This window comes from Pseudorca crassidens, chromosome 16 (genome assembly GCF_039906515.1).
Source record: "Pseudorca crassidens isolate mPseCra1 chromosome 16, mPseCra1.hap1, whole genome shotgun sequence".
NCBI lineage: Eukaryota > Metazoa > Chordata > Mammalia > Artiodactyla > Delphinidae > Pseudorca > Pseudorca crassidens.
In genome coordinates this window covers 24,833,964-24,857,193 of record NC_090311.1, presented here as the reverse complement: position 1 = coordinate 24,857,193, position 23,230 = coordinate 24,833,964, and the positions used below count along the sequence as shown (strand labels likewise).

Here is a 23,230-nt window from a genome sequence, read left to right as displayed (position 1 = left end):
AAATGCAGCCACCCATCCCACACAGGGGCCAAGGCAGGGCCAGCAGGGAGCCTAGGCTCCCCTTGCTATAGATGGAGAAACTGAGGCAGGCTCTGTGCTGGGCCAGGCGGATCTCCATGGCTGTAGAGTAACAAGACTCCAGTCAGCCACCCATTTGACAAAGCTCTGGTGCCCACATGTGTGGAAATCACACCGTCACCTCCACAGCACATGGATGAGGTTGGGGGAGTGCACACCAGTATGAATGTGTGTGTGTGTGTGCGCGCGCGCACGTGCATGTGGATGAGCACGTGGGTGTACGAGCCTCTGCTGGGGTGAGGACAAGTCTATGTATCAATACGTGGACACACACACACACACACACACACACACACACACACACACACACTGCCCCACTCAGGCACCGGGCACTCACTCTGCATGTAGTCAGAGATGTACTGCTGAATCTCCAGGCCGGAGCTGCTGATGGAGCCTGGAGGCCCGGGGGGCCCTGGTGGGCCTGGTGGGCCCTGCGTGAACATGGTGCTCGATGACGATCCCCCTGCAGGAGAGAAAGCCTCTGAGTTGGTCTCTCCACCCTGGGGTCCAACAAGGGAGCCCAGGCAATGCTTTTACAGTCTGAGGAGGGAGATTCTTTCTCAGTAGGAGAACTAAGACAGTGGCAAAGAGCTCCTAGGAGCTCTCCCAGGCCGAGCCCTCCCTTTTCTTCGGCAACCTGCTCACCGCCCACATGGCCTCCCTCGCCCCTGAACCCCTAGCTCCCAGGCTCTGTTCTCGCCGTCATTCATCATCGGCGTTGCTAGTCATCTTTATCGTGCAGGCATCCTTCCCTCCCACCCCCGCTAACTTGTAACCTCCTTAAAGGCAGTTCAGAGATCCCAGCACGTGGAGAAAGTATCTCATCAACACTGAATCATGGATAAGTGAATGAATTAGTTAATTAACATCCTCACTGGCACGATCAGCCTCGCTTGAAGAAGGAGAGAAGAACTTGGGCACCTTTGGTTCTTACCTCGAGAGGGCCCACTGGGAATGCCGGGAGCCCCTGGGACTCCGGGATCACCTGGAATCCAAAACAAGCAGCTCTGTTTGCATCACCTCCTCCAGGAAGCCTCCCCTGGTTCCTCAAGTTCAACCACACTGTCAGCTGTGGCTCAACAACTGTCCCATGTTTCTCAGTCTCATTTCTGCAATGGTGTCACAGCTTCCCTGGGCAGACTGTATCCCCACCCCCGTCCCTTTCTCCCTCCAGGCTCTCCTCTCTTCAGCCTCTTCTTCCTTCCAAGTCTGTAGCATCAGCAAGTACTCGCTGCCCTCTATTCGGGCTCTGGGAGCCAGCCTTGCTCCCACTCCTCCCCGCCTTCACTGACCTCTGTCACCCTTGGGTCCCTGAGGGCCGGGTGGGCCTGGCGGTCCTTGTAGGTTGAGTCCGAGAGAACTGGAGCCTGGAGGCCAACAACACAGGGCAGTCAGCCAGGTGGGGAGAGGCTCCGGCAGAGCCGGCAGCAGGGGGCTCAGCACTTACCTGAGGCTGAGAACCCTGGGAGGCCTCGCTCGCCTGAGGGACACAGCAGAGAGGGAACAGTCAGCTGTGCCGGCCTCCTTCTCCCCGTGCCCCAGCCCAAGGCACCACCTCCCTCCCGAGGCTCCCCAAGATTCAATGGCTGGGGCAGCACCGGCCCTTGGGTGGTATCTAGAGCTGCCGCACAGACAGACACACGCACACACATACGCACGCACGCACACATGTAAGTTCTCAACCATCAGAGACACACTCTGATCTACCCTCATCTGGACCAAACTCAAGAAGCTCAGGGATCTTGGAAGGTCAGCCTTTGCCACTCCCACCCCTACCCCAGGTTTGTTTGATGCCAGTTCTATTTACCTTGGTGTCCTCGGGGGCCTGGGGCACCTGGAGGAGAAGACAGTCATGAGACAGGTCCCACCCAGATGCTGTGACTGCAAGGGGCCCGTGGGGAAGGAGTCGGGGCTCCAGGGCCCCTCGTGCCTCTCCTCCCATCAGGACAAGGACAAGGCTTCTTGACAGAGCTTCCGACCCCCCGCCCCACGCCCTGCTGCAGGCTGCTGAGCCCCTAATGGGATAGGGCAGGAGGGTGAAGGCCCGCTCATCCAGCCTCATCAGAACTCTCCCGGCCACCAGCTGGGTCAGCTGGGGTCAGCTGGGGTTCACACAGGCTCCTGCGCTCCCTAAGACACGGTGCTCACCTTGCTCTCCCTTGGGGCCTGGGGGGCCAGGTGGGCCTGGAGGGCCAGAGAAGAAGGTCTCTGTAGAGGAAGGAAATAGTTTTGAGTGTGGACGATAGATGGATGGATGGATGAATTTTCTACTAGAGACAAGTTCTGGGCTAAAGAATGTTCTAAAGTTATTTCCATATGTTTCTATGTTATACTGTCAGCATTTATCTCATTTCATGAGCATGTGTCCTACCTACTTTATCAGAGCTGGGCTCCCTGAGGACAGGAACTAGGTCTCCCCAGTTGGCCCAGAAGCTTCCCAAAGGCAGATCGCCCCCAGGCTGGGCAACCAGGGATTCTCAGGGTGGCTGGGTTGGCATCAGTTACCTTCTCTCCACACAGCAGGTAGCATGGAGTTTATGCAAACACACTCACGGTGGAAAGTCAGAAGGAGAAAGCATGGTGAGTAGGTCAGAAAGGCTGTGTGCCCATGACCATGGCATGGGCTGGGGCTGGGGCTGAGGTAGAGAACAGGAGCGACTTGACTCCCCAGCATTACCTGAGCTGGTCAGGAGAGATCCTGGTGGGCCTGGTGGGCCTGGCAAGCCTTCCCCTAGGTAAGAGAGCACCCAAGACCTATTAATGCCAAGAGGTGGGCCAGGAACACTCTGCCCAGGAGCAGAAGTGACAGAGAAGCTCTTTCCTAAGAGCCGGCCCAGAAGAAGCCTGGGCTCTGGGTCCCATCGTCTCTCATCTCCCATTGCTTAGCTCTCACCTGCTGGGCCTCGGGGTCCTGGGGGTCCTGGAATGGATGGTCCTGTAGAAGAGGGTGAGGAAGAGGCAATGCTGAACCTAGGATCTTGGCTTCCTCACTAAGTGCCTTGAGCCCCCTGCCCCCAAGATTCCCCACCTTCCAAAGATCCCTGAGGTGCTCACCTGGTGGCCCAGGTGGTCCAGGTGGGCCTTGGGGACCTCGTAAATCAAGACCCTCTGTGGAAAGGAGAAACCAGAAATGAGCAAAAGCTGTCATGAGGCTGCTCTCCGCCAGCCTCACCCCTCACCAGGATCCTCGGTGCTTGTGCTCACACCCACACACCAGGCCGTGGGTCATGGGTCGTGGCACAGGACCCTCCAAGACCCCCTCTGCTAGAGATGCCTTTTGCTCAGAGGCAGGGCAGGGCTGAGTCGAGCTCCCTGGTGGTTGATGGGGGTGTGCAGTGATGATTAAGAGCATGGCTTCGGTGTCAGACAGCCTGAGTTCAAATCCTGCCTCATCACTGCCAGCTTGTGGGCAAGTTCTTGACTTTTCAGCCTCAGCTTCCTCCACTGTAAACCAGAGGCCCAAGACCTACATCACAAGGGCCTTGTGCAGACTCGGTGGGACGACAAGGCAGAGCGCCTGGCACGTGGTGACTGTTAGACCAGGGCTAGCATTGTCTTTGCTGTTCAGGTGGCCAGGTGCCCAGGTGGGAGGCCCAGCGGCATCTCTGCCTGGGTTCTTTAAAGGACTCTGGGAACCGGAGGACCCAGGAGTCAGCGCTCCTAGGCCGGGCCTATGGCTGAGAACCCAGGGACCCTCGTCGTTGTTCATGGTGTGGGGGATTCAGGACTCCTCCAGTCACACTCACAGGGCTGGGTTCAGAGGCCTCCTGGAATCTGGAGAGCCTCTCTGACAGCTGTGCCATCCCCTGTGACTCATCCTCCACAGCTGATAAAACCCCTGCTGTTCCTTCTCAGCGAGAGGACCTGGCCATCCTTACACTGGGGCTCACGATGACTCACTGGTGCAGCTGCCGCAGGCCCCAGTGCATGGCCACCTCTCCCACTCCCACCCCTGTGTCACCTGTCCCGGAGAACACGGTGGCACTCACGGGCGGAGAGGACCTCAGAGATGGAGCTGCTGCTGCCCATGAACGATTCACCAGGAAGTCCTGGCTCCCCTCGCGGGCCTGTGGGGAGGACACAGAGTTGGGGGACACCGCCTGCAGCTGTCAGTGCTTTCTCTCTGGAGCCGCCCAGGTGCTCGGGGTGGGGCAGGGCCAAGCGGAGCTGACTGTGGGCGGGGCTGAGCTGACTGTGGGCGGGGCCAGAGTGTTGGCTGGGAGCGAGACACACCCCAGGAGGACCTGGAGTCCGTGTTTTGATATTTGGATAAGTTGCTGGACAGTGACACGATTCTCAGGATCTGGTCACCAGAGGCCTGAGGCCTGTGAAGATAGCTGAGCTTGATCCTGACCCAAGAGCCTCAATCTCCCTTTCGGGAGGACCCCTACCTTCTCAGAAACATGGAAGAAGGTGGGACGAGGTGTCTCCTCTGGCTACGGAGGCCTTGCCGGGGCCTTGGAGAAGAGCCCGGTGGCCCCTCACCTCCCTTCCCAACATGCACATCTCTCACTTAAAGATGGGGTGCAGGGCCACCCCAGGAAGGAAGCTCTCCACAGCCTACAGTCATGCGTTCTTTCAGGGTGTGACATACCTTGCTGTCCTGGGAGACCAGCTGGGCCAATGGGACCTGGAAATGGGGTTGGGGAAGAAAAGGTTTTATCACACCTCTAGGGGCAGAGTTCTAGAAAGAACTGAAGAAAAGACAGGTGCCTGGGTACATTAAGTACCTTCCTCACAAGGCATGGAACAGTGGCCCAAAGAGGTCATCTTGCTTATTTGAAAGCAATAAGCAATTTGAGACCAGCTCTGTGGTCCATTCCAGTGAGAATTCCTCTGCCAGGCACTGGGGCCCCTGGGATGGGCAGGACTGCCCTCTCTGACACTGTCCTCCGATGGTTAGGGACTTCTAAACACCCCCAGTGTCCCCAGTCTCCCTGGAGTTTATCAGGAGGGAAGACCGATCCACACTTGCATTGGTCATATTACACACAAACATTTTAAATAATTAAAAAATAGATATAAAAAAACAGCCATTTTGGATAAATAGAAAAAAGTATCACCCACAATTCTTTAACTTACAGGCATTTTGTTGTATTTCCTTCCAGCATTTTTTTATCTTATATAAATATAGTTGCAACTACAGAGCACACATTATCTAGTATTCTGCTCTTTTATTTTTAAAAAAATTTTTTATTGGAGTATAGCTGATTTACAACGTTGTGTCACCTGCCCTTTTAAATAACACTGTTATCTGCTAACAACTTTAAGTCTTCATATTTTTGTAGCCGTCTCATTATTGTTGGACAATTTGGGGCTATTTGCTTCAAATAGATTCCTCGCACTTTTGTTGCTCTTGATGCATATTATCAAGTTGTTTTCCAAGAGGAAACAATTTGAGGACTGACTCTGACAAGTCAATACTGGTTCTGGAGGCAGAAGGACCTGGGCCGAACCCTGACTCTGCTATTTCTTATCCGTGTGACCTTAGGCATGTCATTTGCCTGCTCGAGCCTCCAATGGTACTGCGGGGACCTAGTGAAGCAATGCCATGCAGGGCTTAGGATACGTGCTGGGGAGTGACCAGGGCTCACCAGGCTGTCTGGGAGGGGCTTTCTCAGCCCCTTCCTACTCTTCCCCGGGTTCCGGCCCGGGTTTCAGGATTTGAGCGAATGCTGCTATAGTCAGATGCAAGCAAGGCCTGATGCTGATCTGGGGCAAAGCAAGAAAACAGACTGACCTGAGGCACCTGGAGGTCCTGGAGGTCCCATGGCTCCAGGAGGTCCCGGGGGACCTGGGACAGTGAGAGTCGATGATCCCTCTGAAAACAGAAGGCACGTTGAACGCTGAGCCCCACTCTCCTCGCTCAGAGGGGACCCAGGCCAGGCTGTGGGCCAGGTTGGGCCAGTATTACGTCTGAAATCCCCCGACCCTCCTCACTTCTGACTGGAAGCGTTCAGCACTGCGCCTTGCCCAAAGCGCGGAGCCCGCGGACTTGCAGGGTGTTGAGGCAGAGCCAGGGCGGACGCCCTGTACACAGTGCAGGGTCTACCTACCTGAAGTCACGATCCTGCCTGGAGCTCCCGGTTCACCTGGGAGGGGAGGCAAAGGAGAGTGGTTATTCCCAGGATCAGTTAGTGGCTCAATGAATCATTTTCAAGGCTTCTGATTGCATCTGAGACCCACTCCTGGGCTTCTAACCCTCAGGCTGAAGGCATTTTAATGAACTGAAGGGGAGCATACAGGATGCATTAAGCACCAATCTCTGCACTGGAGACCCTGGAGGCTCGAGCATCAATCTTCTTGGCCCACATTAGCTTTTGGAAGAAGCTGGGACTCTGCGAAGGGGCTTCATTTGTGGATGTTGGAGAGTTTGCCTGGTGGTGAGGCCAGAATGAGCTGACTCAGGAGCTGTTCCCCCTCCCACACTCTATCTTCTCCCACACTGGGCATTGCAGGCTCTTACTAGGAATTGCTTTAGGTGCAAAAAGCACTGAGAGGTCAAAGAGCAGAGGCAGTGAGCCTGTGGGGTAGAGCCTGGTTCCCAGTGCCCCTCAGGTGCTAATTCCCTGGGACAGTAGTAGGGTCTACACAGAGTCAAGAGGGGGTTCCGTGGTCTGGGAAACTCCGAGTCATGTAAAGGTTAACAGATCTCTTCTCTGCCTTGTGTCTTAGAGGGTTGAAAATGCGAATGTGCATGGAGGACTTCCAAGAAGGGAATGTCAGATTCACACTTTCCCAAGGCTGTCACGATGGAAATCCACATTCTGCAGAACCAAGTGAGTGAAGTAGAGGATGGAAAAACCCTTGACTGGAGATTCTTCTGGGACGTTTTTGTCATTTCCCAAGGCCTGTGGGCAATTCAGTCATCCACACGCTGAGGGGTGATACTGATTTCCCCCTTTGGGGAAGCTTGCAATCTGCCAGCCCCTCGAGGTCAAGGCCAAGAGAAAGCACTTGACTTTCTTTTTGTTGGAACACAACCCAGTGTCAGGTACAATGTCCACCTCTGTGCACGCTGGACAGAAAGTCACAGGCCCTGGAGAAGGGCAGGGTCTCTCTCCTCGAGAATCCCCAAGCCTCTGATCTTTTACTAAAGATGCCATCAATCCGTGAGCAGATCTGTGGACCCAGAGACGTGTCTGCTTGGGATGTACTTGAAAGAACTCCTTGGCCCAACCTGTTGTTAGCCATAGTTTCTGGAAAGCAGGTCCCCCCGCCAAGGTGACAGTGACAGAGGGCAGCTCCACCGAACGTCAGGGTTCAGGAACGTGGGATCACAGGGACAGAAGGAGAAGGACCGTCCCTGAGCAGCCCCTTTCCTGGACTGGCTCGGGGTTGGGGTCTGATGGCCCAGAACCGGATGCGAATGTCGCCCTACATGTAAGGGTCTGAGTCCTGAGGATGCCCCTCTGAGAACTCTGACTTTGGCCTCTTAGTAACATCTGAGAGGCTCCTCCCTGCCTGCACCAAAGCCCCCTCTCAGAAAGGGGGTGGCAGTGTCTCCGTTACACTGAGGCCTGTGTGGACCATAACACTTGTCCCAGGGAAGAGGCACATCATGGGGGGACCACGCCTAAGTAAGGGGACAGAGCACTCGTGGGGGGGCATTACAGAGTCAGCGGTGGGGACAGCACCCTTGCAGATCCTCCTCCATCGAGGGCTTGGAGACAGCCAGGCACCAAAGCGAGGCTCTGGATTGTGGGGGGAAGGGTGGGGCTTGAGGACTCAGGGCTTAATTGGTCAGAAGAATCCCTGGCTCCCCAGCCTCACAGCCTTCCACTGAAGCCACTAGATGCCACTATTGATCCAGGCTCTGGCCACACAGGGACCTCCCTCCTGCCAATGCCTCCCCTCCTGCCAAAATGACCGGTGACTGTCTAATTTGGAAAATCACTTACCTTTAGCCCCTGGTCGGCCGGGGGTCCCAGGAAGTCCTGGTGTGATTGAAAACAAGTCAGTCAGGATGATTGAGGGCCAGCAATTCCAGACCCCCTGTGGTAGCACCTGGCGCTCTGTCACTGGCAAGGCCACAACTGCTGACTGAAACCTGCAGACCCACCTGGCTCAACCTTCCACCTTAGCCCAGCTCCCTCGAGGGAGCCTCTTGCTCTGAGCCCTTCTCCCTCTCTAGGAAATGGAGCAACAGCTGGGCTGGAGGCAGAGGCTCACAGGTCTAGCTTTGGGGGATCCCAGTCCCTCTGGGTGATGCGCCCCCTGCAGCCTGCAAAGCAGCCATTGTAACCCACTGGCCCTGCAGCCTGGGGGAGTAGGGGCTGGGCTTCCTGTATCTGATGCAACACCCCCTCTTGCTTTTGTCCACAACTCCACCAGGGAGCATTTGAAAGATATCCCTGTGCGCTCAACTGTTGAGGGGTGATGCTGTTTGATTTTATTTTACATCTTTGCCTAATTTCCTTTAGGAGTTGGGGCTGGTGTGGTGACAGCTTCTCAAATCCAAGTGGGTGCACACTGTCCAACTATCGGACAGGCTTTGACACTGGGGCTGTCCCAGGGAGGCCGGGCCCTTCTGCATGAGATGAGTGCCCACTCCCTACCGTGCCACAGGGGAGGTGGGCCTCTGTGGGGCTAATGGGACTCCTGGGCCTGGAGCCTCCTCTTGGGGGTCCCTGCACCAAAGGGGACCAGGCTCAGGCAGACAGCATTCACACGTGACCTAACCTCATTCTCCTAGAACGGCTTTCTAGATTGTTCTGTGCATAGTTTTCCTTCCTAAGGTGTTTCTCAAGACTCGCATCAGAATGACCTGAACCCATTTTTGCTGGGGGAGTGAGGGAAGGAGAGGACACACTAAGGTGACTGGAGGAGCATCTGCTGAATGCGGGGATTGGGAGGCTTGGCGGTGGCGTTTGAAGTGGCAGTGACCCGATGACTCACCCTGAGGTCCTTGGGGTCCTGTGAGACCTATGGAGAGAAGAAGACATGAGAGGAGAGTTGAAGGGCAGAGGAGCCGACCCCTCAGCAGCAGGAGCGGGCAGAAGGGATTGGTGGGCGCAGGAGGACGAACCCCGTGTCTGGGGCAGCCGGACTCCAGGGTCCTCGCAGCCCTGGATGAGAGCAGTTTTCTGACTCACTGCTCCATCAGGGGATGGTTCTTAGCCCATTTGGGCTCAAGACCCTTTGGTGTCTGAGAGCTACAAGCCCCAAAAGTTCACACACTCACTGAGCCCTAATGCTGCCCCCAGGCTCCCTCCTGGGTGCTCTCCATCTGTGCGCCCACCAAAGGAGCCCAGGGGCCCCCTGCTCCTCATCGGCCCCTGAGGGTTGCCACCTCGTCCTCCCGGCTTTCTTGGCTTGTGTTGATTTGTTCCTCCTGCAGCCCTGAGGATCTTGCTCCTGCTAGGCCTTTGGTGGAGACCCTAACAACGGCTTATCTCCCCAGGCTGGGTCCAGGCACGGCCCAAGGGGGTCCACAGGGGACCCAGACACTGAGGTGGTGATAAACTGGCATTTTTAGGAGACTCCTTGCCCCTTTCTAGAACTCCTTGCTTTCAGTGTTGATCTCTCTTTTCCAAGTTGCCAGACTTGGTGACTCAGGTGTCAGGACTCACAGCCGCTGTGCCCGGCTCTAGCCAGCAGTTGTGGCATTTTCCTAATGAGCTGCTAGAGGAAAATGGATTAGGGAAGGTACACACACACACGCTTCCCACTCTGTTACCTGGCTTTCCTGGGTCTCCAGAAGGTCCTGGTAAGCCCCGGATTCCGGGCATCCCTGGAAGACCTTGTTCCCCTAGAGAAAGCACGACCAACGTGGAAACGTTTGCCTTTTAGGCACGCTGACCAGCCAACGCATCGGAGCCAATGGTCTCTTGGGGTTTTACTGAGTAACTTGCTGGCAGGTGGAAGGGAGGAGGGGGATGAGACCGGGACCTTGCACACCTCCCCGTGATGTACGCCCTCTGGCCTTGTGATCGGGAGGCTGGGGGCTGTGTGCTGGGACGTGGGCAGGGGGGGCAGTGGCGGGCCAGGGGAGTGAGGAGAGCAGCTGAGTGACCAACCTCTTGGGCCTTGGTGTCCGTCGGGGCCAGCTTGTCCTAGGAAAGCAGATGCAAGTTCATCAGTGACTCTGGGAGCTACTCTGGGACTCCCTCCCTCCACTGCGTTATAGCCTCCCAAGCTGTCTCCTAGGTGGGGCACCCATGCACCCCCTCCTGCAGCCATCAGACGTGGAAGAAGCCCTGTCGTTGTCACACCTGCAGGGTGAAGCTTTCCTGCCCTCTCCTCCTAAACCAGTAATGCCTCTTCTCCTGCTGAGAACTGTTCCATGGCCCCCACTGCATCTCCCACATCGACGGCACAGGACTTGCACACACCAGATGCTCAATACACGTCAGCCTCATTTGGTCCAGGTCCTGGAGGTCAAGATTCTCCAAGATCTTGTCTCCTCTGCTGTAGGCATCACCCTAACCTCCATCCACAGTGATGTCCTTCTGGGGCCAGCTCTTCCCACCTGCTTTTTCCCACCTCTTTGTCTTTCCTCACTCATGTCTCTGCGTGGCATTTTCTAAATTGATGTGATTAAAATCTTCTTTACTTTTTAGAACCATCTGAAAAGGCATCTCCTTCATCCTTCCGGTTGGAAGAAACTTCTCTCTCTACTGTTTCCACATAGCACCCTGTACCTTTCATGGCCCTTGTCATCGCACACAAGCTTTATCTCCCCTCGAGGGAGGTAAAGCATCTTACTCGCCCAGCACAGCATCCTGCACACCGTCAGCGCTTCCTAACACTTCGTTAATGAATGAGATCATGAATGCACCACGTCTCCATGGGTGGGGCTTAGAGCCTTCTGGGATGTGGCGTCAAATGCCTGGCCCCGTGGGGGGTCTTTAGCCAGCCTCCTTGTCCTGGCTGACAGGTCCCTCAGTAAGGGTCAGCCGAAGGGCTGAACCCTGGAGTATCAGGGCTGTGCCTGGAATTCTGTGGGTTCCAAAGAACCTCAGCCCTTGTTTCTCCTCCCCAAGGGCCTGAGGGTCTTAGAGGCAGGAATCGGGGCAGATGGACCATATCCTGCCAAGCGCCTCCAGAGCAGTAAGAAACTGTCAGAGACAGCAGCTCTCTGAGCCCCAAGAGGGATGCCCAGATCCAGGAACAGCCTGTAAATGGAGCCTCTACCGGGGGTGGGTAGATTAGAGAATGGGAGATGCAGCTCTAGGAGAATCTCAACTCTAGGGCCATGACGATGACTGCGGCGGGGCAGACCCATGGCGTCTGCTGCTGTGAGACACTCACCCATTGCTCCTTTAGGCCCAGGCTCGCCCACAGCACCAGGTAAACCTTTCAAGCCGGGCTCGCCTGCAAAGGAAATGGACTAGGTGTTTGGAGGAGCTTGACAGTGGTAGAACACTCTACCCTCCCGGCCACCCCCAGGCCTGCCACCTCCCCAACCAGAGGAGCTTGGTGTGCCAACCAGAGGCTGGAGACACAGCGTCAGCTTTGATTCTAAAGTCAGGCCTCCCACCCCCGGCAGTAGGCACGGACTGGCCCAGAGGCGACGCCTGGTCTGAAGGGGCCTGTGTAAGAGTCTTATTTCCTTGGCAACAAAAAGCTGGCCCTTGTAGCCAAAGCACTAGCACTGTCAAATTCCTTTTTAATCATGCAAGTTGGCAGGAGGTAAGTGGATACAAGTAGGGCAAACTTTCTGCCACTTAGGGAAGAGCTTAATTTTCCCAACTCAATTCTTCAAAAGAATCGGAGATAATCATAACCTCCCTTTTCTGCCCCAGACATTGACTGTCTGGACCATACATGTTGATGCTGGCTTATACTCCATTCCGGGCTTTATTTTATCTTGTCCTGCTTTTTTCTAGATTGCAAGTCCCCTGAAGGTTTTAGACAGAGATTCTGTCTCCTGCTTCTGTATTTTTTCCCCCCATCTCCAGTACCCAATGGATTTACAAAAAGTCTTTAGTGGATCACAGTAGATTCCTGTGTGGGACTGACCTGTGAGGCCTCGGGGTCCTTTCTCACCCTGGTCACCTAAAATAAAAATGGGGCAGGGGTGAGGGGGTGGAGGAAACAAGCGTCAGTCAGAAGCAAGGAAAAGAATCTCACCCAGTAAGAGGGACCCCGGGCTGCAGAACGGTTCCCACTGCACCTGTAAGCTGCTGTCAGCTGAATGTTGGCAAGAACTCAGCATTAACAAAGCCCAAAAGGCACACTAGGTAGATCTCTTCCGGGTCAGGGCCCACCCACAAACTGACCCAGGCCCTGCTGTCACACCAGTGGGTGCTGTGGGAAAGAGGGGGACCACACTAGAGGGGAGAAGCCTCAGCGCTCATCGATGCCACCCCGAGGGCCACCCCAAGCATTGTGACGCTGGTACTGTTTCTCCTCTTTGTGCCTCAGTTTCCCTGAGAGGTTCGACTAGAATCTCAGATCCCTCCCAGCCCCAGGGTCCAGGAGCCAAGTCATATGGGTTTTTGGACACCAGGACAGGGGTCACATCTGGGTTCCCAGGAGTCGGCAGGGTGTGGTGTTGTCCGGGCAGCAGCAGGAGAAACATACCTTTGGGTCCTGGTGGTCCCATAGGTCCTTTGTCACCTGAAAAGGAAATGGACACCTTAGTGTAAAGAGCCTTGGTAGGGACGACCAACAAGGGGCAGAGTCTGTGTCTGAAGACAGGCTCCTCCGCAGTCCTGACTGCCCCTTCCCCTGATGCACCTGCTGGCCTGCACAGGCTGTTGGCATATCCACCAGACCCTGTCCCCCCAGACCTCCTCCTTTTTTTTTTGGCCGTACCACATAGCATGTGGGATCTTAGATCTCTGACCAGGGTTTGACCCGTGCCCCCTGCGTTGGAAGCATGGAGTCTTAACCACTGGACCGCCAGGGAAGTCCCCCAGACCTCCTTCTTAAGTGAGTGGCGTCTACAAGGTGATGTCCCCTCCCTCTAACCCCTTCCCCCAGCTTACCTCTGATGCCAGGGAGTCCCACTTCACCTCGGGGCCCTTGGCGACCTACAGAGCCTGCACACAGAGGAAACCACATGGGTGGATGAGTGTCCCCAGCTCTGGAAGGGATGGACATGCACACGGCACACACACACACACAACACGTACACACCTATTTGGCACACAAATGTACACACACACATAGGCACACACACTCCCTGGAGTAAAAGTCAAGGGCTGCTGTTCACAGACTCCTCCCCATGTCCCTGCTACATCGTCCTGGTGCAGGTTCCTTGTCCCTGAGATTACCAGGCCCGGGGATGAGGACCCCTCATGGGACCCTGGCAGAGACGTTGGCCTGCATCACAGAGTGGGCTGCAGCTCAAGACTTCCAGGACAGCGGGACAAGCTCCGGCCCACAGGGGACCAGGTGAGGCAGGCGCTTTGCTCAGATCAAGGCAGGCTGGGAGCTGCCTGCTGCTGAAGCTGCTGGAAGGCCTCGTGCCCCAAGTCAGGTCAGAACAGATCTCAGGGGACCCATCGGTACTAGCCTCAGCCACAGGGGACACACGTGCAGATGTGAGTTTTGTGTCTCTTAGAGACTCTCTTTATAATTGCTTCATTTGCTTAAAAATGTTTGTTTCTCCATTTAACATCCCTCTCTTTTCCCCAGAAATAGCGTCTATTTATGAGAAGAAGGCTACTGACCTGGGGGACCCTGTGGGCCAGGAAGACCGCTAGAACCTGAGGAGGACAACACGACAACGATGATCAGATGGGTCGGGTACAGGCCAGGGACACTGACCCCATGGTGAGTGGCAGGTGGAAGGAGTGGGGCACGCACCCCCAGGTGAGGGCTGTGTGTGCACACCAGGACCCCAGAGCCAGTGGGTCCAGGAGTGATCCCAGTGCAAAGTCCTCCTTAGGCAGGAAGCTATAGCTGCTGGGATCAAGAGACCCTTTGCTCCTTCCCAGTCAAACATTTGAGCTGGGGTAGGGGCTGGGGCAGGGAGGAGAGTGGACCAGATGGGCGTCACACAGTGAGAAGGCCCCATTTGCCTGGCTTGTCCAGACATATTGCTCTCAAACGTTTGCATCTCGGCCCTAGCCAGCAAGGAAATTGTCTGACTTCTGACTTCCAGATCCATCCCCCCACTTAGGGGCCACATAACAGGGCCATCAAAGAGAGATGGAAACGTGACTCCCAAATTCACCACAGAGCCAAAATTACAGCCCCAATCCTGATGCCCAGGGATTTCTTTGTGGGGGGACCCTCTGTGGGCCCGTCGACCCCACACAGGCCTGGGACCGTGGGTTAGGACCATCTGGGATCCCAGCGCCTGGATCTCTGAGATCCATCCTGGTTGTGGCAAACTTGGGTACCGTCTGGGTACCTGGCTTACCTTTGGGACCCACAGAACCTGGGACACCAGGTGGGCCTTGAATGCCCGGTTGACCAGCATCCCCTGGGGAGAAATAAGCACTTTGAGAGGGTACCCCCAGTTTGGTTGCCCACCCAGCCCAGTGGTGTCATTTGCAGGGTGGAGGGAACACTTCCCACCCTGCCAGTGGTCTCTGATCCACTGGGGTCTCCATGAGGCCAAGAATCAGCAAAACACCTTCAGTTTCTACCTCCAGAGTCTTTATATTCCATGAAGTCTGGCACCCAGTAGGTGCTCAATAAATATTTGTTGCCTGGTTGAGTAATATTTTTAAGAGTGAAGCTAAAAATAAAGCTTCTTGCTCACGACCTTTTGGCCTTGAGAGGATTTCTGGTGTCTGTGCTTCATTTCCCCTGATGAAAGCAGGCTCACGGTTAAGTATCTAATGCAACATCTTCCCAGCTCCCTCCAGGGCTGGGCTGGTGTCTGAAGCCTTCCCCGCCTCCTTCCAGCCATGAGAGGCTCCAGGGCAGGCACCCCACTCTGTCTTCCGTCAGGCCCTGCCCTGAGCTCTCCACCTCAGCCCCGTCTCGTCCCTACCCCCTCCCAGGAAGATCATTTCTCCCTGTGACCATGTTCTGTGGACTCAGACTGCAGGGGTCTTAGCCCCAGGCTTGAACGCACAGCACAGCCTACGCCCCCTCATTAGACCACAGTCTCTTCAGGGCCCAGCACAGCCCCTGGCTCAAGGCAGGTGCTCAGCTAATGCTAGTAAAAGACAGAGGGAGGGAGAACGATGTAAGAAGGAAGTGTGGACGCAGCTAACCCTCCTAGTGAAGGAATCACCTCTTACCTCTGTCTCCTTTCTCTCCAAACCCAGGAGGCCCTGGTTCACCGCGAGGCCCCATGGGGCCTTCTCGCCCTCTCTGGCCCATGGGTCCCTCCATGCCAGGCTCTCCTAAAGACAGGAATGTCCATCTCAGTTAGGGCCGCGAAGGACGCCCCAGGCAGCACCTCGCTGGCGGGACACCTGCCTGGAGCGTCCACACCCAACTCCCTACCTCTCTCTCTCTCCTGTAGCCCAGACTCAAAGCAGAAGCCAGAGAGTTTGAAAAGGCAAGTGAATCGTGTCCCATTTCTGCCCCAACCTGCCCTGCAAATGGCTTCTCTACTCACTGGGAGTAAAAGCTGACCCCTCGCGAGGCCTCCAGGGTCCCTCTCGACTCTCTGCCTTCTTAGTGGGCTCCAGCACCCGCCCCCATTCCTCCTGTTCCCTCCCAAGCTCCTGGACCCACGGGCACACGCTTGCCCCAGGGCGTGTAGCTGCTCCCTCTGCCTAGAGGGTTCCCCCAGATCTCCTCAGGCCTGGCTCTCGCCCCACTTTCACTTCTTTCCTCAAATGTCACCTTCTCAGCAAGGGCTTCCCTGCCGGCCCTATTTTCAATTACCCCTCAGCCCTCCCAACGCTCCACTGGGCTCTGTGTTCCCATTTCACGAGCCACTTCCTCCCTCTATGTACTTCACTTATTTATCATGTCTATTTTTTATCTCCACCCAAAAGTAGGCAGGGGTTTTGTTTTGTTCACCACGTCTCCCCAGCACCTAAAACAGGGTCTGACACACAGCAGGCACTTAACGAACATTTACTGAATGAATGAATGAATGAATGAGGGAATAAGTGAACAGAAAAGCGGTTCTCACCCACGCTGCCTTTTTGTCCCTTTGGTCCCTCCAGACCTTGGTGGCCCAAGGGCCCAGGGATACCTGTGGACACACAAGAATAGCTCAGCCCTGCTTTCCTCCCAAACCCCAGGATCAAGGACTGGGCAGCCTGCAACCTCAGCAGAACCATCAGAGGCTACGCACCTGGAGTCCCAGGGAAGCCTCGATCTCCTGTGGGAACAGAGAGAAAAAAGTCAGCCAGAGGACTCAGGCGGGTCACCTAAGGAGCCACCAGTAGAATTCAGGTGGGATCGCCAAATTTAGCAAGTAAAAACATGGGGCTCTCAGCTAAGTTTGAATTGCAGGAAAACATTGAATAAACTTTTACTTATAGTGACAAGCGATTTAGTGTTTATATGTAATTCACATTTGACTGGGCATCCTATATTACAGTCAGGAGGGGTGTGGGACCTGCAAGCTGGAGCCTTGAGGAAGGGGGGCTGAGGCGGTGACCCAGGGTGTGCGTGTCGGGGCAGGGAATCCTGAAATTGAGGGCCACCAAGTGGAGGAACCCCAATTCCTGCATCGGGATCCCCTGGGAAGGAGAGAGGGATGACCCTGTCATTTCCAATAGTGATTCTCAGAATGGTCTGTGCAGCCCTGGCTTCAGAACCACCCGGGGTTGATCCAGGCCACAGGCTCACGGCCCCACCCACACCTGCTCCTCAGAGGCTCTGGGAGTAGAGCCCAGAATCTTCCAGCAATTCCCACATACCCCGAATCTTGAGAATCCCACTCAGCTAGATCGAGGGGCACTTCTGTGGTCACTGGGACTGGAAAGATCTTCCTGCCACCCCTAGGCCTGTCCCAGTGAGTGTCAGACCACTTTTCTGAGGACATGTATCAGTTTCCTACAGTGACACTGTGCCACCCAAGTTAGCAGGTGACTGTCCCCCAGCTAACCAACACTGAGGGGCACCTTTTCCTGTGACTATGTCCTGTCTCCCTGCCAGACGCCCCTACTTCCCCTGAAGGCAGGTGGTGTTGCTCCTACTGAATTCCCCCGCTCCAGGTGCTCCATTCCTGACCGGTGGCTTTTATTCCCAGCCTACCTGGGCCAAAACCCCTGAGAGCAGGCTTCTCACCTGGATCGGTGATTCCTGACCTGGTTCATCAGAATTAACCTGGGGGGAGGGGGTCCGTCCCCAGAGCATCTGATTCCTGGCAGGGCCCAGGAATCTGTATTTCTCAAAATCTCCCCAGGGTTTGTGCAGTAGCAGGCCCTCAGGCTGCCCTTTGCAGCTGGGGGAGATGCAGGCCCTGGATGCAGGCCTCCTCAGGGTCCCTGGCGTGGGAATCCCTGAGAAGGGGCCAGCGCCACCATGCTGCCCCAGAGATGTAGCCTGGCTCTGCCGTGAAGCCCCCGGGTCCCAAAAGCCCGAGGGTATGAGGCTGCTCTGCAATTCCCGGTCCTACCACAAGGGGAGATGGCCAGGGGAGCGGGAGGTGCGTTTTCTGACACTTGCTGATCGCTTCAAACTGTCAACCCTCGCTAATATTTAAGGTAAAGTTTTCCAGGTTTTGTTTACCTTTAGGGCCTTGACTTCCCATGTCACCTAAAATCAGAAAGACATGAAAACTGTGAGATGGGGTGAGAACCCAAGGGCCATTCTCTCCTAGTATCTTAAGGCCAGCTGACAGCGTGTAAATGGCATTTCAAGGTGCGCTGGCGTGTGGTGTAGCTTCCTCGCGGTGTCCGTCTGTGTCTCTCAGGCACCTCACTCGGCCTCTCTTAGATGATGCCTTAGTTCCCTTCTCATTCTAAGATATTCTGACTGTAGAGCCAATTCTCAACCCTCCCAACAGATTCTGTAAGATCTTTCCACTGCTCATCCTTCAATGTGCAAAAAAGAGAAGTTTTCCGATCCTCCCAGAAAACCCAGCTCCAAGTGCAGGAAATGAGAGCAGGGAAAGGGCTCCATCCACTGTGATACCTTTAGGGCCAGGGTTTCCTCGGAGATTTCCTACAAGAGACAGCAAAGCCTGAGTTAGCCGCACATCTTCTGTGTCACACACACATACACACACGCACACACACATTTGAAGGGGATCACTGTGGTACAGTAGGAAGAAACAGAGGCTAGGACTAGCCATCTGATTCTAAAGTGTGCAGGTTGTGTGATCTTGATCATGGGCAATTCTCCCCAGGTCTGAGTTTTACTAGCTGTAAAACAGGATAGCAATACGGGTCCTCCCTCCCTCCCTCCCTCCCAGGGCTGTCAAGAGGGCTGAATGAGGGGCGCTTGAGAGTGCCCTAAATGGGTGCCACGCCACATACAGGAGCCGGGACCGGGAGCCACTGGCCCTTTGCCTTGCGATGTGCTCACCGTTTTCCTGTTCTGCCATCAGCTTGCCCCTCATGAATTGCCATAGGTCTTCCTGACTGTAGCCGTCAAGCCCAGATTTGCCGACACCTTCGCCCAGCCTCGGCGCGACACCCTGCACGGAGTCCTGGCTGCTCCTCTCCATCTTCTTGTTGTAAAGGAACATGCTGCCCCTGCCCTTCTCCAGCTCATCCACACGTGCTTTCAGGTTCCTCACCTCCTCGGCTGAAATGGACACACGGAGGCAGTGTCAGCACAGGGGCCCCTGAGCCAGTGCCTTCCAAGCTTCCAGGGGAGCCTGAAAAGGGGGCTCTGGAGTCCGTGGCAGCTTCTTCATGCCATGGGGACATTTTGTTGGCATATTTTGGGGGAGACAGTCTGTCGGGGCTACCAGCAGGATAAGCTACTCAAATTCGGAACCGAGCCTTGAAGACGCCTGGCCATCATCTGAGATGGTCACAAAGCTGGCCCTCTCTCCCAAGGAGCTGGTGTGAGGCCCAACAGAACGTGGAAAGTAAAAAGGCTATGAAAGGCCTGTCCTGATTGTTAAGGGCGTCCAGGTGCTTAGAGCAGGATGCCACGGGGTTGGGGCCCGGGGCCAGGACCGAGGAGCTGCCTTAGAGTTCCAGCTCAGCCACGGAGCAGCCATGGGACCTTGGCCAGATGCCTCCTGGAGGCCCAGTTTTCTCATCTGCAGTAACATGGGGTCTGCACCCATGATCTCGGGGCCCTTGGTCCCTGACGCTTGGGACATTCACTGATTCTTGCCCTTCGGAACAGGCAGCGGGGCTGCCATCACCACATACCCAGAGCGATGAGGCCAAAGAGCAGCCCCAGGAGCAGCAGCCAGGTGAGGAGCAGGCCCAGCAGCCACTTCCACCAGCTGCAGCAGGAGCCGCAGGGGCACCAGGCTGGCGCTGCTCCCCACGAGCCCTTGCCGCCTCCACCGGAGACCCCGCTGCCGGCGCCCCTGCCGCTGCTACTGCCGCCCCCATGGTGGCGGTTGTAGCCGTAGAAGTCTGTGGAAGAGAGGGCAAGGGTAAGGTGAATGCAGGCAGCTCTTGCCCTCTTCCCTCCAAATTCTCCAACTTTTGGTGCCTTCCTGTGGGCCTGAGTGAATGTGAGTGGGGCTTTCAGGTTCCTGAGTGGCTCCTGGAAAAAACACAGGGCTGTGGCTGGCGAAGAGTGGAGGTCTGACAACCCTGGCCTTGAGCTGTGTGACCCAGAGAAAGTCACTTAACCTCTCTGTTTCATTTATTATAAAATAGAGTTCAAAGCTGACCTTTCTTCATGAGATGGATGTTGAATGAAATGAGATAAGGCATGTAGAGTAATTAGCAGAGGATGTAGCAGTTACAACCAGGCTTAAAACTCTTGGTTATGAACGTGGATCTGCTACAACCTCCTGCATTTTATTGTGCCCAAAGCTGAATAATTCTCATCTTCACGTCTCAGTTCACATGGCTCTTTCCTTGTAATCCCCACAGTGCCTAGAACTACACTCAGCTCTTAAGGGGTGGTCAGGAAGCTTTTTATTTTTATTTATTTTTTAGTTTCAGTGAAAGCGTTTTTAGTTTTTAGTATCTAAAATGGGCTGACACCCCTTGATCTGCTTCTCTCACAGATTATGGGAGCAAGTGAGGAAAGTGTAAACGACTGGAGAAGTGCGTGGCCTTAGTGTCACCTTGCAGCCCGTGTGGGTGGGGGGAGGGGAGTGGTTTGTAAGACACGACAGTAGCCTTGCTGTGCTGCTCCTGCCATGTTGGCAGACTCTGCAGCTAAGGGCAGACAATGGGCACCCAGCAGGGGCAGTGTGGCCCGTGAGCACATCTCCTGAGCTAAGCTCCTTCAGCAGCCCTGCTCCAGCCCCCAGCCAGCCCCTCTCCCGCCCTCCACCCCGCTCCCACTGAAGGCTTTTGGGGAAGATCTGTAGAGTTGGGGGGCTCGTGCACGCCCTGGCTCCAGGCTAGGGGGCCGTTATCTATTCCATTCACCATAACCAGCCCTTTCTGCTCCAGTCACTGCAGGGCCCAGGTCTTACTCACCTGCAGAGGCGGCCTTGCCCTTTGCGGACACGGTCTTCACGTCTCCTGAAATACAAACACCGAGAACACATGTTTTGACTGAGCCTTTCAACTGCAGGAGCCCAGTCCAGTCCAGCCTGTGCGTGGACTTGGGACAGGGCTTGAAGTAGATGTGCCCCCAGGGACCTTGTGGAACAGCCACGTGCATGTGCAGGAACATCTATTAACTAAGTCCTCACAGATCTCATATTTGCAACAATCACATTGTTGAAGACATGGCTTGGCAAACAAGTCACAGTGGGAAGAAGCACAGTGTCATAACCTTCTTGTGACTTTCAACCTCTAAAGCCCGAGACATTCTTTGGAGGACCGTGTTAGGAATGACCATGGCATTCAAATAATAAATGTGCCTGTGAGAAATGACTCTTGATTTCTTGGTTACAAGACTGCACACAGGTTCCTAACCTGGGGTGGAGGGAACAGAAAGGCAAAGACGGGCTTGGAGGAGGGCTGATCATGAGTCCTGGATGCTATCTGACCACTGAGTTTGTGGGCATGTGTGGAATTTTCTGGGAAAACTTGTTTATAGCTTTCATCAGATTCTGAAAAGGATCTTTGGGCTCCAAACCCCACCTCCACCCCTAAAATGTAAGGAACTGCTAACTTAGAAGACTTGGCTTCCAACCTTGAGAGGATTATAACTGATGTCATTTGCATTTTTAAAAAAATGTTCTGTGACTTAACTTTTCTCTTCCTTTACTGACCTCCTTAAGATCAGTGATTTGGAGAGATTCACAGGAAGCAGAGCAGTGAAGAAATGTGGTTATCCAAGACAGAATCCAGGTATTTGGGAAGAAAAAAAATAAAGCTAGCAAGCGCTTTGGAAAGCCTTTTTCTATTAGCTCTGAAAATTATGGAGGACAAGTAAGGTGAGAAAAAAATACCACTGTGGACTTTAGATGAACCATGAGAAGAGTTTGCTTCTATAATTAGCACCTGTGAATCAACAGGGGAGCTTGTTAAAATGCAGCCTCCGACACAGCAGGTCTGGGCTAGGGCCCAGGATTCTGCATTTCTAACGCGCTCCCAGGTCTCACAGATGCTGCTGGTCCAGGACCACACGCAGAGTGCTGAGGTCTTGGGAGACAAATGAATGACAGATGGATTGGCCGGAGTCAAAGTGGACAGCAATCAGATTTGCTCTTACCATTAGCTTCTGACATTAGGTAGGTGTCAGTGGTGCATGCAGCTTGCTTTTCCTTTTTTAGGGTGTCCTCTGAAAAAGAAGCTATGCACACAACCCACGATGACCCCGGATATTGTCTCCCCGCTCCCGCCACCCCACATCCTTTCCCGCTTGTGGAGGTAGAAGCTAGCCTGGTAGGAAGAGGGCCTGCTTTCCCGGGGTTAATCCCCCCAGTCTGGGCCTGTGGTTAGGAGACTTATTATTGCCCAAAGACACTCTGGGAGCTCTTTGCTGGAATTTCCCTGACTTGTCTGCATTCAAGGCAGACCCTGGGACACCCTATTTGTCAGCCATTTTCCATTTGAATGGGATGACTGTGGTTTCATCATTCAAATGTCTCAAACCATCTTGCTAGGACATTTGTCTACGCTGTTTGTCCTTCTTCCAAAACCCAGGTCTCGTGGGCTCCCACGTACTTGCAGTGACACTGGCGGGGGAGGCGGTGAAGACCTTCCCGCTGTCCTTGGTCATGATCAGCAGCTCCATCTCCTTCTTGGCAGGTGTGTTGTCTTTCTCCAGGATCAGGAATTTACAGTCCTTGTGCAAGAGGTCATTGTTCTGGACACTTGTGGTGCTGGCTGGAGAGGAAAGAAGTGGGTGAGGAGGACGGAAAATGTGAAGGGAGAGGAAGAGGGAAGAAATGACCAGAAGAAGGAGAAGAGGAAGAGAAGGAGTGTGGAGGAAAAGAAAGGGTTAGTGGGTGTGTCAGAGGGTCTCCTGCTCTTGCTCTCCATGGTTACTAAGAAGCATCTTGGGGACCAGAGACACCCTCCCCTGCCTAGTTGGGCCTGGCCATCAGGAGGTCAGGTCAATGTCAGAAGTGCTGGGGGCTTGCCTGAAGGGCTGCCCTCCACCTGAACATTACAGGGTCTTCAGTGAATGGTCAAAAGTTGCTGTGTCAGGCAGGCCTTTCTTTAATCAACTGGGTGGGTTCATTTCTAACTGCAGGTCTCAAGTGTTTGCAGCCTGGGGGCGCTTTTCCTGACCACTCCGTCCAGCATACACACAGGCCTGTCTCTACCACCCCATTATGTCAGCCCTTCAATTATGTGTCATTTACTGTGACTATCTTGTATACTTTTTCCACTTGTTTGTTATCTGCCTCCTCCACTGGAACTGTCAGCCTGGTGAGGGCAGGAATCTAGCCTCCTTGCCTATGTCTGTAATCCGGGAACTCAGAACACGGTCTCACACAAAGCAGGTGAATGAGTTGTTGAATGGAGGGAAACGCACCAGAATCAGAGCAACGGAAGAGATGGACACATGACTCGTGGCAGCCTAAGTTGATAGATTCCACGGGAAGTAGGGAGGGTGCAGCAGCTTCTGGGGGGCGCCCTGGCCCTTGTGATGGGTAACCAGTAACCAGGCCAGGGGCTTCCAGCAAGGGTGGGGGCTGGGGTGTGAGTGCCTGACCCTGCGCAGGTGTGGAGCTTCCTGGCCCCCTGGGACAGGAAGGCCAAGGTAAGGTAAGGGGCATACCCCCCTGCCCACTCCTGAAAACAACCAAGAGGCCCGTGGGGTGAGTCCCATTTGCAGACCT

At 54.8% G+C, this 23,230-nt stretch overlaps 1 protein-coding gene across 5 annotated transcripts in view; it reads right to left on the bottom strand.

Annotated features, from left to right (window-relative positions):
* COL17A1 (collagen type XVII alpha 1 chain) overlaps window positions 1-23,230 on the bottom strand; it is a 99,238-nt gene that overhangs the window by 5,794 nt on the left and 70,214 nt on the right. For all 5 annotated transcript variants that reach the window (XM_067709481.1, XM_067709485.1, XM_067709483.1 and 2 more), the window contains 33 exons: window positions 22,107-22,268; window positions 21,652-21,732; window positions 20,466-20,510; window positions 19,227-19,439; window positions 18,424-18,645; window positions 18,031-18,060; window positions 17,626-17,652; window positions 16,241-16,267; window positions 16,076-16,138; window positions 15,228-15,332; window positions 14,396-14,458; window positions 13,701-13,736; window positions 13,014-13,067; window positions 12,607-12,642; window positions 12,043-12,078; window positions 11,332-11,394; window positions 10,098-10,133; window positions 9,758-9,829; window positions 8,977-9,003; window positions 7,980-8,015; window positions 6,135-6,170; window positions 5,819-5,899; window positions 4,673-4,708; window positions 4,068-4,145; window positions 3,133-3,186; window positions 2,972-3,013; window positions 2,756-2,809; window positions 2,227-2,286; window positions 1,886-1,912; window positions 1,526-1,558; window positions 1,371-1,445; window positions 1,013-1,063; window positions 416-541 (listed from right to left, as the gene is read on the bottom strand). In XM_067709481.1, the coding sequence (XP_067565582.1) occupies window positions 416-541; window positions 1,013-1,063; window positions 1,371-1,445; window positions 1,526-1,558; window positions 1,886-1,912; window positions 2,227-2,286; window positions 2,756-2,809; window positions 2,972-3,013; window positions 3,133-3,186; window positions 4,068-4,145; window positions 4,673-4,708; window positions 5,819-5,899; window positions 6,135-6,170; window positions 7,980-8,015; window positions 8,977-9,003; window positions 9,758-9,829; window positions 10,098-10,133; window positions 11,332-11,394; window positions 12,043-12,078; window positions 12,607-12,642; window positions 13,014-13,067; window positions 13,701-13,736; window positions 14,396-14,458; window positions 15,228-15,332; window positions 16,076-16,138; window positions 16,241-16,267; window positions 17,626-17,652; window positions 18,031-18,060; window positions 18,424-18,645; window positions 19,227-19,439; window positions 20,466-20,510; window positions 21,652-21,732; window positions 22,107-22,268 (2,187 nt within the window). The remainder of the gene's footprint in view (window positions 1-415; window positions 542-1,012; window positions 1,064-1,370; window positions 1,446-1,525; window positions 1,559-1,885; window positions 1,913-2,226; window positions 2,287-2,755; window positions 2,810-2,971; window positions 3,014-3,132; window positions 3,187-4,067; window positions 4,146-4,672; window positions 4,709-5,818; window positions 5,900-6,134; window positions 6,171-7,979; window positions 8,016-8,976; window positions 9,004-9,757; window positions 9,830-10,097; window positions 10,134-11,331; window positions 11,395-12,042; window positions 12,079-12,606; window positions 12,643-13,013; window positions 13,068-13,700; window positions 13,737-14,395; window positions 14,459-15,227; window positions 15,333-16,075; window positions 16,139-16,240; window positions 16,268-17,625; window positions 17,653-18,030; window positions 18,061-18,423; window positions 18,646-19,226; window positions 19,440-20,465; window positions 20,511-21,651; window positions 21,733-22,106; window positions 22,269-23,230) is intronic.